General features: G+C 43.4%; 1 protein-coding gene across 4 annotated transcripts in view; it reads left to right on the top strand.

Annotated features, from left to right (window-relative positions):
* Nucleotides 1-13,570, top strand: part of CCDC18 (coiled-coil domain containing 18) — a 125,982-nt gene that overhangs the window by 14,345 nt on the left and 98,067 nt on the right. For all 4 annotated transcript variants that reach the window (XM_081087751.1, XM_081087750.1, XM_081087749.1 and 1 more), the window contains exons 6-7: nucleotides 2,712-2,750; nucleotides 3,640-3,768. In XM_081087751.1, coding sequence (XP_080943877.1) covers nucleotides 2,712-2,750; nucleotides 3,640-3,768 — 168 coding nt within the window. The remainder of the gene's footprint in view (nucleotides 1-2,711; nucleotides 2,751-3,639; nucleotides 3,769-13,570) is intronic.

Raw genomic sequence — 13,570 nt, 5'->3', positions numbered from 1 at the left:
AGGTCCTATCGCATACTTACTGAATCACAAACTGTGAGAGGTGGGACCCAGCAATCTTTTTTTTAATATATTTTTTTAAATATATTCTATTGATTTTTTACAGAGAGGAAGGGAGAGAGAGATATAGAAACATCGATGAGAGAGAAACATCGATCAGCTGCCTCCTGCACATCTCCCACTGGGGATGTGCCCGCAACCCAGGTACATGCCCTTGACCGGAATCGAACCTGGGACCTTTCAGCCCGCAAGCCGACGCTCTATCCACTGAGCCAAACCGGTTTCGGTGGGACCCAGCAATCTTATGTTTAGTTTGTTTGTTTTTAAATATGAGGATAGATTATCTTTATTTGTGTATTTATTAATCCTCACCTGAGGACATGCTGCTTTTATTGATTTTAGAGAGAGAGGAGTGGAGAGGGAGAGATATAGAGAGAGAAACATTGATGAGTTGCCTCCCATACGTGCCCCAACCAGGGACTGAACTCTCAACTTAGGTATGTTCCCTAATTGGGAATTAAACCTGAAACCTTTTTGGTGTATGGGACAATGCTCCAACCAACTGAACCACCCAACCAGGGCACAGTCTTATGTTTTAACAAGTCCTGCAGATGATTCAGATGTACACTAAAGTTGTCTTTCATGACCATTAGAATTTCTCAGATTTCTTTGTAACTCATATATTATGGTTAGTCCTAGGTATTGTATATTTTTGTTTGTGAATTTGTTCTTGTTTTGTTCACTGATAGTACATGGGAAAGCTACTGCTTTTATTGTGTAACTAGTGGCCTGGCATGGATTCGTGCACATTGAAAGAAAATTAATTAGAAGAAATATTTTAATATCGCTACTTGCCATTTCTCTATAATAGAGGAGTCAGAGATGAAAGAAAATTAGTAAAATGTATATGAAAATAATATATAATTGATCACTAAACAATAACAACATGATATAAAAACAGCAAGAACATGATATAAAAACAGCAAAAACATGATATAAGAACAACTGCCCTGACCGGTTTGGCTCAGTGGATGGAGTGTCAGCCTGCGGACCGAAGGGTCTGAGGTTCAATTCCGGTCAGGGGCATGTACCTTGGTTGTGGGCATATCCCCAGTGGGGGCTGTGCAGGAGGCAGCTGATCGATGTTTCTCTCTCATCGATGTTTCTATATCTCTCTCTCCCTTCCTCTCTGTAAAAACTCAATAAAATATAAAAACAAAAAGTAAAAAAAATAAAAACTACAAAAACATTATATAAAAACAGCAAAAACATGATATAAAAACAATAAAAACATGACATAAAACAACATTGATAAAAACAGTGACTAATAAATTGATTAAACTTATTCTAATATCTCCCTGTATACCACATTCAGAGTAAAAACACTTTCAGAGTTCTTGACTAATTTCCCTTGTGATGAAGTATTTACAACTTTAACTGTAACGTCTCGTGCTCTTTGACCTTGAGAGAAAGCAACATATAAATGACCATGTCCGAAAACGGGTTCAGGTAGAAATATGACTACTCTGTCTAGAGTTTGTCCTTGTGATTTATTAATAGTCATCGCAAATGCTGGCATCATGGGAAACTGTCTTCGAATTAATTTAAATGGGAGGTCAGTGTCAGATGGGGACAAATCAATTCTTGGAATCAGAACAACCAAAGAGCTTTGTATGTATCGCGCATGCGTGAGTCAACGTTTATTTTTAAACTAGAGGCCGGGTGCACAAAAATTTGTGCACTCGGGGGGGGAGGGGGGTCCCTCAGCCCGGCCTGTGCCCTCTCACAGTCTGGGACCCCTCGGGAGATAATGACCTGCTGGCTTAGGCCTGCTCCCGGATGGCAGAGGGCAGGCCCAATCCCTAGGTGCAGCCCCTGGTCGGGCTCAGAGCAGGGCCGTTTGGGGAGTTGGGGCGCCTTCCCCTGTCATGCACAGAGCAGGGCAGATTGGGAGGTTGCGATGCCACCCTCAGTCACGCTCAGGGCAGGGCCGATTGGGGGGTTGGGGCACCGCCCTCTGTCAAACTCAAGGCAGCTCCCCCCTGTCGTGCACAGAGCAGGTCCGATCAGGGGGTTGAGGAGCTCCACCCTGTCACTCACAGAGTAGGGCTGATAGGGGAGTTGGGGCACCGCCCCCTGTCACACTCAGGGTAGGGTGGATCAGGGGGTTGGGTGCCACCCTCTATCACCCACAGAGCAGGGCCAATCAGGGGGTTGGGGCGCCGCCACTCACACTCAGGGCAGGGCTGATGGGGAGGTTATGGCTCTACCCTGTCACACACAGAGCAGGGCTGATCAGGGGGTTGTGGCACCGCCCCCTGTCACACAGAGCCGCAGGGTGATCAGGGGGTTTGGGTGCTGCCCCCTGTTACGCTGATCCCGGTGCCGGGAGGCCTCTCGGCTCCGCTGATTCTGGTGCTGGGAGACATATTACCCTTTTACTATATAGGATAGAGGCCTGGTGCATGGGTGGGGGCTGGCTGGTTTGCCCTGAAGGGTGTCCTGGATCAGGGTGGGGGTCCCACTTGGGTGCCTGGCCAGCCTGGATGAGGGGATGATGGCTGTTTGCAGCTGGTCACACTCCCTTCAGGGTGGGGGTCCCCACTGGGGTGCCTGGCCAGTCTGGGTGAGGGGCTGAGGGCTGTTTTCAGGCCGACTGAAGCTCCCAACTGCTTCTTTTTTTCTTTTTTCTTTTTATTCTGGGCCAACTTTAGCTCTGGCTCCAGCTCTGAGGCTTCTGCTGCTGAAAGAAGGTATCTGGTTTGTTTCAGTTCTATAATCGAAACACTGTATAACTCCAGCTCTAAGATCCAGGCCTCGCTGAAAGCAGGTTTCTGGGGTTTTGTTTAGCTTCTATGTTCGTTACAATGTTTCTTAAACTGCAGGCTCAGAGGCTGGTAAAGCAGGCGGGAGCGTTGGTTTCCTCCGTCACTGAAGCCAGAAAGCCTCATGTTAGTTTCAAGCTGCCTGGCTGCCGGCCGCCATCTTGGCTGGCAGTTAATTTGCATATCTCGCTGATTAGCCAATGGGAAGGGTATCGGTCGTACGCCAATTACCATGTTTCTCTTTTATTAGATAGGATTGCCAGTGGGCATCATAAGCACCGGCCAGTCGGAGGGACATACAGTCAGTCACTTAGCCTTTTGTAGATAGATTGGAGTGTTTGTCATAATCTTTTAAGTCTAATAATTTGTCATTTGATCGATTATCTTGGATTTTCTAGGTAGCTAATGATATTATCAGCAAAAAAAGAAAATGTTGTCTTTTGTTTCATATATTTACACTTATTATATTTTCATATTTGCTTTTTTGTACCTGTCAGGAAAAAAATCATTGAATATAGTGGTGATAAATAATAGTCATTCTTATCCAGTCTCTAAACTATATGATAGTGCTTTTAGTATCTGACCATGAAATAGGATATACTAGTAAGCTGTATATATATAATTTGATGTAAGTATTCTTTTATTATTACTAAAACTCGTAGATGGCAAATGATAAATATGCCCTTTCCTTTATCTCTAATTAAATATTCATTTCTCTTAATTCTCGTTTAAACTAACAGAATAACTAATGTTGAACTATTTTTGCATACTGGCATAATCGCTTTAATAATCTTAAAAAATATCCTTTATTTTATAGAGAGGCAGAAGATAAATTAGAGCAGTGTCAGAAAATGGTGATTGAAAAGGAACAGAGTTTGCAGAAGTCCCAAGAGGAATGTATAAAGCTGAAGGTGGATTTACTTGAACAAAGTAAACAAGGAAAGAGGTATGTGTTTTTAAAGCAAGTTATTTCTTTTTTTGTAAGGGGGAAAAAAAGAATATATTACCTATTTAAAATTCTAGCTATGTTTTGAAGTGAAAATTTTTCAGAAATTTGTCAGTAGAATAACTTAATTTTTTTGGTACATTTTTATTTTCATTTCCCATTAAAATTTTTTTAAAAATATATTTTTATTGATTTCAGAGAGAAAGGGAGAGTGGGTGAGAGAAACATTAGTAATGGACAGACAATAGGGTGGTGAGGGCCTGGGGTGGAGTGGGAACCGGTTGGAGGGGAGCTATGGGGGGAAAAAAAAATCAGTGATGAGAGAGAACCATTGATTGGCCGCCTCCTGCACGTCCCCCACTGGGGATGGAGCCTGCAACCTGGGCATGTGCCCCCGACCAGAATCGAACCCGGGACCCTTCAGTCAGCAGGCTGATGCTCCATCTACTGAACCAAACCAACCAGGACTCCATTAAAATTTTCATGTGTGAATTTTATGTTATTGGCATTCTTGATTGGGATTAATTCCTAAGAGCCTGATAATGATGGTCAACATAATGATATTTACTTATTTCTGAAATTAAGTTGCATGACTTACATAAAATTCATGAGAAAGTGTCTTTGGGTCTTCCTTAAGGAAACGTGGGTACTATAAAATATCTATTTTATTTAAACCATGTCTTAAAATAAAGTTTTGTAGGTAGCCTTGACCCAGGAACCATTAACTTTGAATGTCAGTTAACTTTTAAACTAATATTTAAAATGTTTAGTTTAAATCAATGAGATTTTACAATATAATAATGTAATTATGACAACTTTTACATAAAGTAAAATCATAATCTGTATTTTTATCTTTTACATTAAAAATATTTTTAAAATTTGCACTATAGTGTAAATAACATTTCAAAGAAAGTGTATTTTGAAAATTTGTCATAAGTAGATTAAATATTTGTTTGCATTTTTATTTAAACCTCTCGAAACCTAGCAGCATTTGGCTAGTCTAGTTTCAATTACAATGTATATTTGGTAGTCAATATTACTTTGTGGTAATGTTTAGGTTTTGGAGTTAAATAGCCAGATTTTACCTCTCAGTGGCTTTGATACCTTGGAAAAATTATCTGTCCTTCTTGAATGTAACTTTGCTCATCTTTAAATTGAGATGATATTGTCTTGATATAAGGATTAAATGAAAAAGAAATGTTAGGTGCCTTTTAAGTAATAAACACTAGCAAATGTACCTATCATGAGTGTAACCTGTATGGTTAAAGCCTTCCAGGCGTGGCTCAGTGGTTGAGTGGAGAGGTCACAATTCGATTCCAGTCAGGGCACATGCCCGGGTTGTGGGCTCAGTCCTCTGGCTTGATCCCAGTAGGGGGCGTGCAGGAGGCAGCCAATGAGTGATTCTCATTATTGATGTTTCTATCTCTCTCTGTCTCTCCCTTCCTCTCTGAAATCAATAAAAATATATTTTTAAAAAATTAATAAACTGTATGGTTAAATATTCTGAAATTCAGACTTATTCAGATAAGCTTTTTGCATATGGTAATTATAGTGAGGTAATATTATGGGAACTAGCTTTCTAATATAGCTAAGAAAAAATACAAAGGAAGAGCAACTAGTTCTCTCTGTAAAACTTAATATGATTCTTAGGGTCAAGTATTGACTTTGCTTTCACAAGGTGAATAGTGAGGATGGCCACAGTTTGGACAGCATGTGCAAAGGCATCTATCTACTAGTCTATATATATAAAACCCTAATCTGCAAATAGACTGAACACTAGTACAACCGAACAACTGGTCTCTATGATGTGCACTGACCACCAGGAGGTACGCGCAGAACATGGTGAGCATTGGCAACAGGTGGCAGAGCATGGAACATGGTGGGCATCGGCTGTGGTGGGATGGTGGCGCAGGTGAGCAGGGCCACCAGACCAAGGTGGGGCACTGGTCACTGTCTTCGGGGCATGGCTCTGGTGGTCATTGAAAATTCTTTGCTTCTCCATGCCACGGTCCAGCCGGGTGCTCACACCTGCTGCCGGTGCCAGCCCCACTCGCACCTGCTGCTGGAGCCCAGTGCCTGCCCCAGTCACTTGGTAACATCAGCAGGTGTGAGTGGCAGCTGCTGGCCCTGATCGCCCCTCAGGGCTTCTCTACCTCCTCCTGCTCCTGGGGGGCGATTGGGGCCGGCAGCCACCTCTCACACCCACTGCCACCAATGGCCCTGCTCGCACCACTGCCAGCGCCGGAGCCACTGCTCACACCCACTGCCAGTGCTGGCCCCCACTCGCATCTGCTGCCGGCGCCGGAGCCAGAGCTGGAGCTGCCACTCGCACCTGCTGCTGGCACCTGACGCTGGTCACGATTGCTTGGTGCCATCAGCTGGTGCAAGTGGTGCTGCTGGCTCCAATTGTCCCTGAGGGCTTCTCTACCTCCCCCTGCTCCTGAGGAGCAATTGGGGCAGCAGCAGCCGCTCGAACCCACTGATGGTGCAGGCTCTGCTCTCAATCGCTGCTGGCACCGGCTCCAATTGTTCCGTGCTGTCAGTGCGTGGGAATGATGGCGGTGGGAGCGGGGCTGCTTACAGACAGGGGACTAGGGGCCACAGGGGGAGGGGCTGGGTGGGAGTGCTGAGGATGGGCTAAGACCCACCCCTGTGCCCACCACAGTCTCGCGGCCCACAATTCCTTTCAAGGTGCACAAATTCGCCCACTGGGCCCCTAGTATATATTCTATATAATAAAAGAGAAACATGCAAATTAGCCATCCCTCCGCTATGCTCAAGCCACGCCCACCAGCCAATTCGAGTGACTATGCAAATTATCTGACAAAGATGGCGGTTAATTTGCATATGCAGGTGTCAAGCGCCCCAGGAGGTGATGGCGGCCGCAGCCGCCAGCTCCCAGGACCTTTGCCAGCCCCAGGAGGTGCACCAAGCCATGCCCGCGGGCTCCCGGGACTTTCGCTGGTTGGGGAGGCATGGCCATCCATGCCTAGCCACTCCCGTGGACTCCTGGGACCTTGCCGGCGGAGAGCAAGACGTTTGGAGGACTTGGCAGAGCAGGAGACCACTGGACATACAGCAGAGCGCGAGAGAGAGGGCGGCTTGGAGGGCGCAGCTCCCTCTGTCACCCCAGCTTCCTCATCACAGCTGTGGAAACTGACAGCAGGGAGGAGGAAGTCCCACCCCCACAAAATCAGCCAGATTCAGCCATTGGTCAGACAGCTCTCAGTGGCCTGATAGCCAGGACTCTCAGTCACCTCAGACCGTGACAGCTGGGAGGTGGGACTATGTCTAAAGAACAACTGTTGTTACAACATAGCTCTGCAGCTGAAAGATACCGTCGTTATTGACAGAAAGTGTCTGCAGAGCAGTGTGCATCTGATATTGAAAGAAGGCGGCGCCTGCAACAGGATGTATCTGAACACCCGCTACTGAAAAAACGTTGCTCTGATGCCGAAAAACAATGGCGTTATTGACAGAAAATGTCTAAAGGCCAATGTGCCTTTGAAGTTGAAAGAAGGTGGTAGCGACGACAGAATATGTCGAGAGAACAGTCATCAACAAATACTACAAATACCAGTAGGAACTGCCTTCTCAGCAAAAATGGAGTACATGAGGATGCAATCCTTGAACATAGTTGTGGTGGAATGACTGTTCGATGTGAATTTTGCCTATCCCTAAATTTCTCAGATGAAAACCATCCGATGGGAAATTTACTTGATGTCGTAGCAAAGGGAAAGTCTGTCCAAATGATAGACATTTTTCAGATTACCCGGCATATTTAAAAAGATTAATGACAAACAAAGATTCTGACAGTAAAAATTTCCTGGAAAATACTCGTTCCATAAATAGTTCTTTTGCTTTTGCCTCCATGGGTGCAAATATTGCATCGCCATCAAGGAATGGACCATACTGTTTTAGAATACACTGACAAGTTTATCACCGTACTGGAACTTCACATCCTTCGAATGATGTTTCTCGGAAGTTTGCTCAACTCTATATTTTGGATACAGCCGAAGCTACAAGTAAAAGATTAGCAATGCCAGAAAACCACGGCTGCTCAGAAAGACTCATGATCAACATCAACAACCTCATGCATGAAATAAATGAATTAAAAAAATCGTACAATCGCTTCTCCGCTTTTTGGCTAAGATCAAGTGTAGTATCTGTTCTTATCAGTTTAATATCTAAAAAAAAAAATCGTACAAGATGCTACATGAGGTAGAAAAGGAAGCCCAATCTGAAGCAGCAGCAAATGGTATTGCTCCCACAGAGGTAACAGTGGTGATTAAATACAATTGTAACAGTGATCCGGGTAGATATAATTCTACCCGTGTAACCGAGATTGCTGTCATATTCAGAAACAAAGATGAAGAACCTCCTTTTGAAAGGGACTTGCTCATTCATTGTAAACCAGATCTCAATAATCCAAATGCCACTAAAATGAAACAAATCAATATCCTGTTTCCTACGTTAGATGCAATGACATATTCTATTCTTTTTCCACATGGTGAAAAAGGCTGGGGAACAGATATTGCATTAAGACTCAGAGACAAAAAAATAAAAAAAATAAAAAATAAACAAAAAAACCCCATCAACTTTCAAATTAAAAAAAAAAGACTCAGAGACAACAGTGTAATGGACAATAATACTAGACAAAATGTAAGGACATGAGTCACACAAATGCAGTATTATGGATTTTGTCTCTCTGTGTGGGACACATTCAATCCTATTTTAAATGCAGGAAAATTAACTCAACAGTTTATTGTGGATTTGTATTAAAAAATGGAGGCCAATCAGATAAATTTCATCAAAGCAAACAATCTAAGTTGAGAGTTGAAAAATACAGTGGTTTGATGGAGTATCTCATATCTAGATCTGAAAAGGACAATGTGCCAATTGGTGAAATGATAATACTTCCACATCTTTTGAGGGTAGTCCCAGAAATATGCAGCAGTGATATCAGGATGCTATGGCAATTGTAATGAAGTATGGCTAGCCCGATTTATTCATAACCATCACATGCAACCCCAAATGGGCTGATATTGCAAACAATTTGCAACGCTGGCAAAAAATTGAAAACAGACCTGATTTGGTAGCCAGAGTTTTTAATATTAAGCTGAATGCTCTTTTAAATGATATCTGTAAATTCCATTTATTTGGAAAAGTAATCGCTAAAATTCATGTCATTGGATTTCAGAAACGCGGACTGCCTCATGCTCACATATTATTGATAGATAGTGAGTCCAAATTACATTCCTCTAATTAATTCCCTTTCAATGTGCACAAATTTCGTGCACCAAGCTACTAGTCCTATCTAAGAAAAGAGAAACATGGTAATTGGCGTACGACCGCTACCCTTCCCATTGGCTAATCAGCGAGATATGCAAATTAACTGCCAGCCAAGATGGCGGCCGGCAGCCAGGCAGCTTGAAACTAACATGAGGTTTTCTGGCTTCAGTGACAGAGGACTCCAACGTTCCCCGCCTGCCTTGCCGGCCTCTGACCTTGCAGTTTAAGAAACATTGTAACAAATATAGAAGCTAAACAAAACCCCAGAAACCTGCTTTCAGCGAGCCCAGGATCTCAGAGCTGGAGTTATACATTGTTTCGATTACAAAACCAAAACAAACCAGATACCTTCTTTCAGCAGCAGAGGCCTCAGAGGTGGAGCCAGAGCTAAAGCTGGCCCAGAATGAAAAAGAAAAAGAAAAAAAGAAGCAGTTGGGAGCTTCAGTCGGCCTGAAAACAGCCCTCAGCCCCTCACCTAGACTGGCCAGGCACCCCAGTGGGGATCCCCACCCTGAAGGGTGTGTGACCAGCTGCAAACAGCCATCATCCCCTCACCCAGACTGGCCAGGCACCCCAGTGGGGACCCCCACCCTGAAGGGTATGTGACCAGCTGCAAACAGCCATCATCCCCTCACCCAGGCTGGCCAGGCACCCCAGCGGGGACCCCTACCCTGATCCAGGACACCCTTCAGGGCAAACCAGCCAGCCCCACCCATGCACCAGGCCTCTATCCTATATAGTAAGAGGGCAATATGTCTCCCAGCATCGGGATCAGCGGAGCCGAGAGGCCTCCTGGCACCGGGATCAGCGTAACAGGGGGCAGCACCCAAACCCCCTGATCGCCCTGCGGCTCTGTGTGTGACAGGGTGCGGCGACCCAACCCCCCCCGCCCCCACGGTCCCTGTTCTGTGTGTGACGGGGTAGAGCCATAACCTTCCCATTGGCCCTGCCCTGAGTGTGAGAGGGGTGGCACCCCATCCCCCCAATCGGCCCTGCCCTGAGCGTGACTGAGGGTGGCATCGCAACCTCCCAATCTGCCCTGCTCTGTGCATGACAGGGGAAGGCGCCCCAACTCCTTAATCGGCCCTGCTCTGAGTCCGACCCGGGGCTGCACCTAGGGATTGGGCCTGCCCTCTGCCACCCGGGAGCAGGCCTAAGCCAGCAGGTCGTTATCTCCCGAGGGGTCGCAGACTGCGAGAGGGCACAGGCCGGGCTGAGGGACTCCCCCTTTCCCCCCGAGTGCACAAATTTTTGTGCACCGGGCCTCTAGTAGAAATATAAAAGAACATCATTGCTGAAGAATATTGAGGAATTTTATATACTTACTAGAGGCCCAATGTTCAAAAATTTGTGCACTCGGGGGGGTCCCTCAGCCCAGCCTGTGCCCTCTTGCAGTCTGGGACTCCTTGGGGGATGTTTACAAGCTGGCTTAGGCCTGCTCCCCAGGGACATCCTGGGTGATAGTCAGACATCCCTCTGGCAGCCTGGCAGCCCTCGGGGGATGTCTGCTTGCAGCGGGGAGCAGGCCTAATCTGCAGTCGGACATCCTTAGTGCTGCTGTGGAGGCGGGAGAGGCTCCCGCCACCACCACTGTACTGGCAGCCATCATCTTGGCTTGTGGCTGAGCAGAGTTCCCCCTGTGGGAGCGCACTGACCACCACGGGGCAGTTCCTACATTGAGCATCTGCCCCCTGGTGGTCCGTGTGTTTCATAGTGACCTGTCATTCCCAGTCGTTCTGCTGTTAGGGTCAATTTGCATATTACCCTTTTATTATATAGTATATGTAAATGGGTAGGTGTAATAGGAAATGAGGCAAGAAAAACTGGTTTGGTCCAGACTATAAATGGCTTTGTGTGTTATGCCGAAAGATTTGTATTTTAACCTGGAAAGCATAAATAGGCAATTGAGATTTTTTAGGTAGAGATGTGACATGAAGACTCTTGGAGCTTTTTGAAGTGTTAGAATAAATATTGGCATTCTGAAATTGAAAGATTTAAACTTTTGCAAAGATATTTTTTTGGGTACAGAAGAGTCATTATAATGGATTAAAAAGCCAGTATAAAGGCAGAGATTGTTTAGTTTTATGCTGTTTATAAAAGACATACCTAAAACATATGAACACAGAAAAGTTTAAAGCAGAGGGATGGAAAGAAATATCTCGGGCAAATAGTCACCAAAACAAAGTAGATATAGCTATATTAAAATCACACAGAATAGATTTAAATGCAACAAGCATTGCTCGAGTTAAAAATAATTCATATAATAAATTTACGTTTAAATAACACCTAAGGAAAAAGCTATGGAGATTCTAAACTTACATGTATCTAATAATTTAGTCCAAGATTATATAAAGAAAAGAAAATTTCAAGTAGAAGTAAATAAACCTTATGCAGGGAACATTTTTATACATTTACTAGGAATTATTAGATTAAACAACAAAAAAAGTAAGAAGTTGAAGAATTGAATGACAATTAATAATCTTGATCTAATGGTTGCTTATCTAGAACCCTATACCGAACAATTTGAAAAATGATATTCTTTCAAGCACTTCTATAACATTTATAATCTGTTACCTACCTCACTATGCCAGAAAACATGAGTTTCAATAAACACCAAAAGATTGATGTCACACATATCACCTTCTCAGACCACAGTACAGTTAAGTTGGAATATAATCTCCCAAGTCATGTATGTTTGGAAATTTAAAACAAGCTTTCTTCCTCATATACCATTGAGGAACTTATGATAAAAATTAGAAAAGTTTTAGATTGTTGGGAGGCTTAAATAAGTTATTATTTATATTCTCTACTGGTTCTCTAAGTGTAGGTGAGGGTGTGGTACAACAGAAACTTATACACATTTCTGTTTGGGAATGTAAATTGGTACAGCTGCTGTACTAATTGTTGAAAAAGATTTAATAAACACCCTGGCTGATATGGCTGCATGGTTAGAGCATCAGCCAGCACACAGAAGGGTCTCGGGTTTGATTCCTAGTCAAGGGCACATACTTGGGTTGCAGGTTTGATCCCTTTCCCTGTTGGAGTGCATGCGGGAGACAACCAATCCATGCGTGTCTCCAACATTGATGTTTCTCTTTCTCTCTCTCTCTCTCTCTCTCTCTCTCTTTCTCTCTCTCTCTCTCCCCCCCCCCCCCTTTCTTCCACTTTCTCTAAATATTCTCCTGTGAAAATTTTGAAAAAGATTTAATAAAGTTGAATGTTCACCTATATAGTACCTTCAATTTTGAAATAACTTTTGGAAAAAATCTAGCAATTTTGCTCCTAGTTATTTATCTTAAAGAAACTCTCACACATATTGCTAAGAAACTATGCATTGTGATGTTGACTGAAATGTTGTTTGTATTAGCTGAGAAAACACTTCAATGTCTATGAACTGTGGAATGGGTAAATAAATTACAGTATTTTTATACCATGGAATATTATGTAATAGATTTTTTTAAATGAATTGTAGTCATATCAGTGAATATAGATAGGTCTTGAATGAATTGAACAAAAGCAATTTGCAGTAGGATATAGGCAGTGTGATGCCATTTGTATAAAATATAAAAACATGAAAAAAGACTGATCTTTTATTAAATGTAAGATTACACAGATTTTAAGATATACCATTATGTTAGTAATCACTAAGAAAAAAAATATCGCCATGAAACTGAGATACCATCAATTGTAAAATACATAGCAATCTTAGAGAAGTTAAAAATGTGAAAACAATCTGCCTCTTAGATGAATTATAAGGTACTATTTGTGGGCTTAGGTTAACATATGAATATACAAAATGTTTTTTAATGTTACATCTTAGTGCTTTTATTTATTTATTTTTATTGAATTTATTGTGGTGACATTGGTCAGCATAAACATACAGGTTTCAGGTGTGGGTTTCTCTGTTACAAGATCTGTATATTGCACCGTGCGCCCACCACCCAAAGTCAGATCTTCTCTTGCCACCATATATTAGGACCCCCTTCTGCCCCCACACTCTTCCAAAATGTTTTGTAATTTAAAAAAACAAAGTGATTCTAGGGTTACCTTTGTGGAAGAAGTCAGGGGAATGGGATTTTGAAAAGACTCACAGGGACAGGACCTCAACTCTGTAATGTCTTTGTTTTCTTAAAATAAAAAAGTCTGCCCTGACCTTTGTGGCTTAGTTGATTGGAGTGTTGTCCCATACACCAAAAGGTGGTGAGTTCAATTCCTGGTCAGGGCAGGTTGTGTGTCCGATCCTATCAGGTGAGTGCAGAAAGCAACTGATTGATGTTTCTTTCTCTCTGTCTCTGTCTGTCTCTGTCTCTCTGTCTCTCTGTCTCCCTCTCTCCCTCTCTCCCTCTCTCCCTCTCTCCTTCTCTCCCTCTCTCCCTCTCCCCCTTTTCCTTCTTCTCTCTAAAATCAATAAAAGCGCCCTCGCCAGTTTGGCTCAGTGGATAGACCCTCGGCCTGAGGACCAAAGGGTTCCGGATTCAATTCCAGTCACTGGCACGTACCTTGGTTGCAG

The sequence above is a fragment of the Myotis nattereri genome, assembly GCF_964212035.1.
Source record: "Myotis nattereri genome assembly, chromosome: 3".
In the NCBI taxonomy this organism is placed as follows: Eukaryota; Metazoa; Chordata; class Mammalia; order Chiroptera; family Vespertilionidae; genus Myotis; species Myotis nattereri.
The sequence above is the reverse complement of the archived record's forward strand: the minus strand, read 5'-3'. Positions and strand labels throughout refer to the sequence as shown.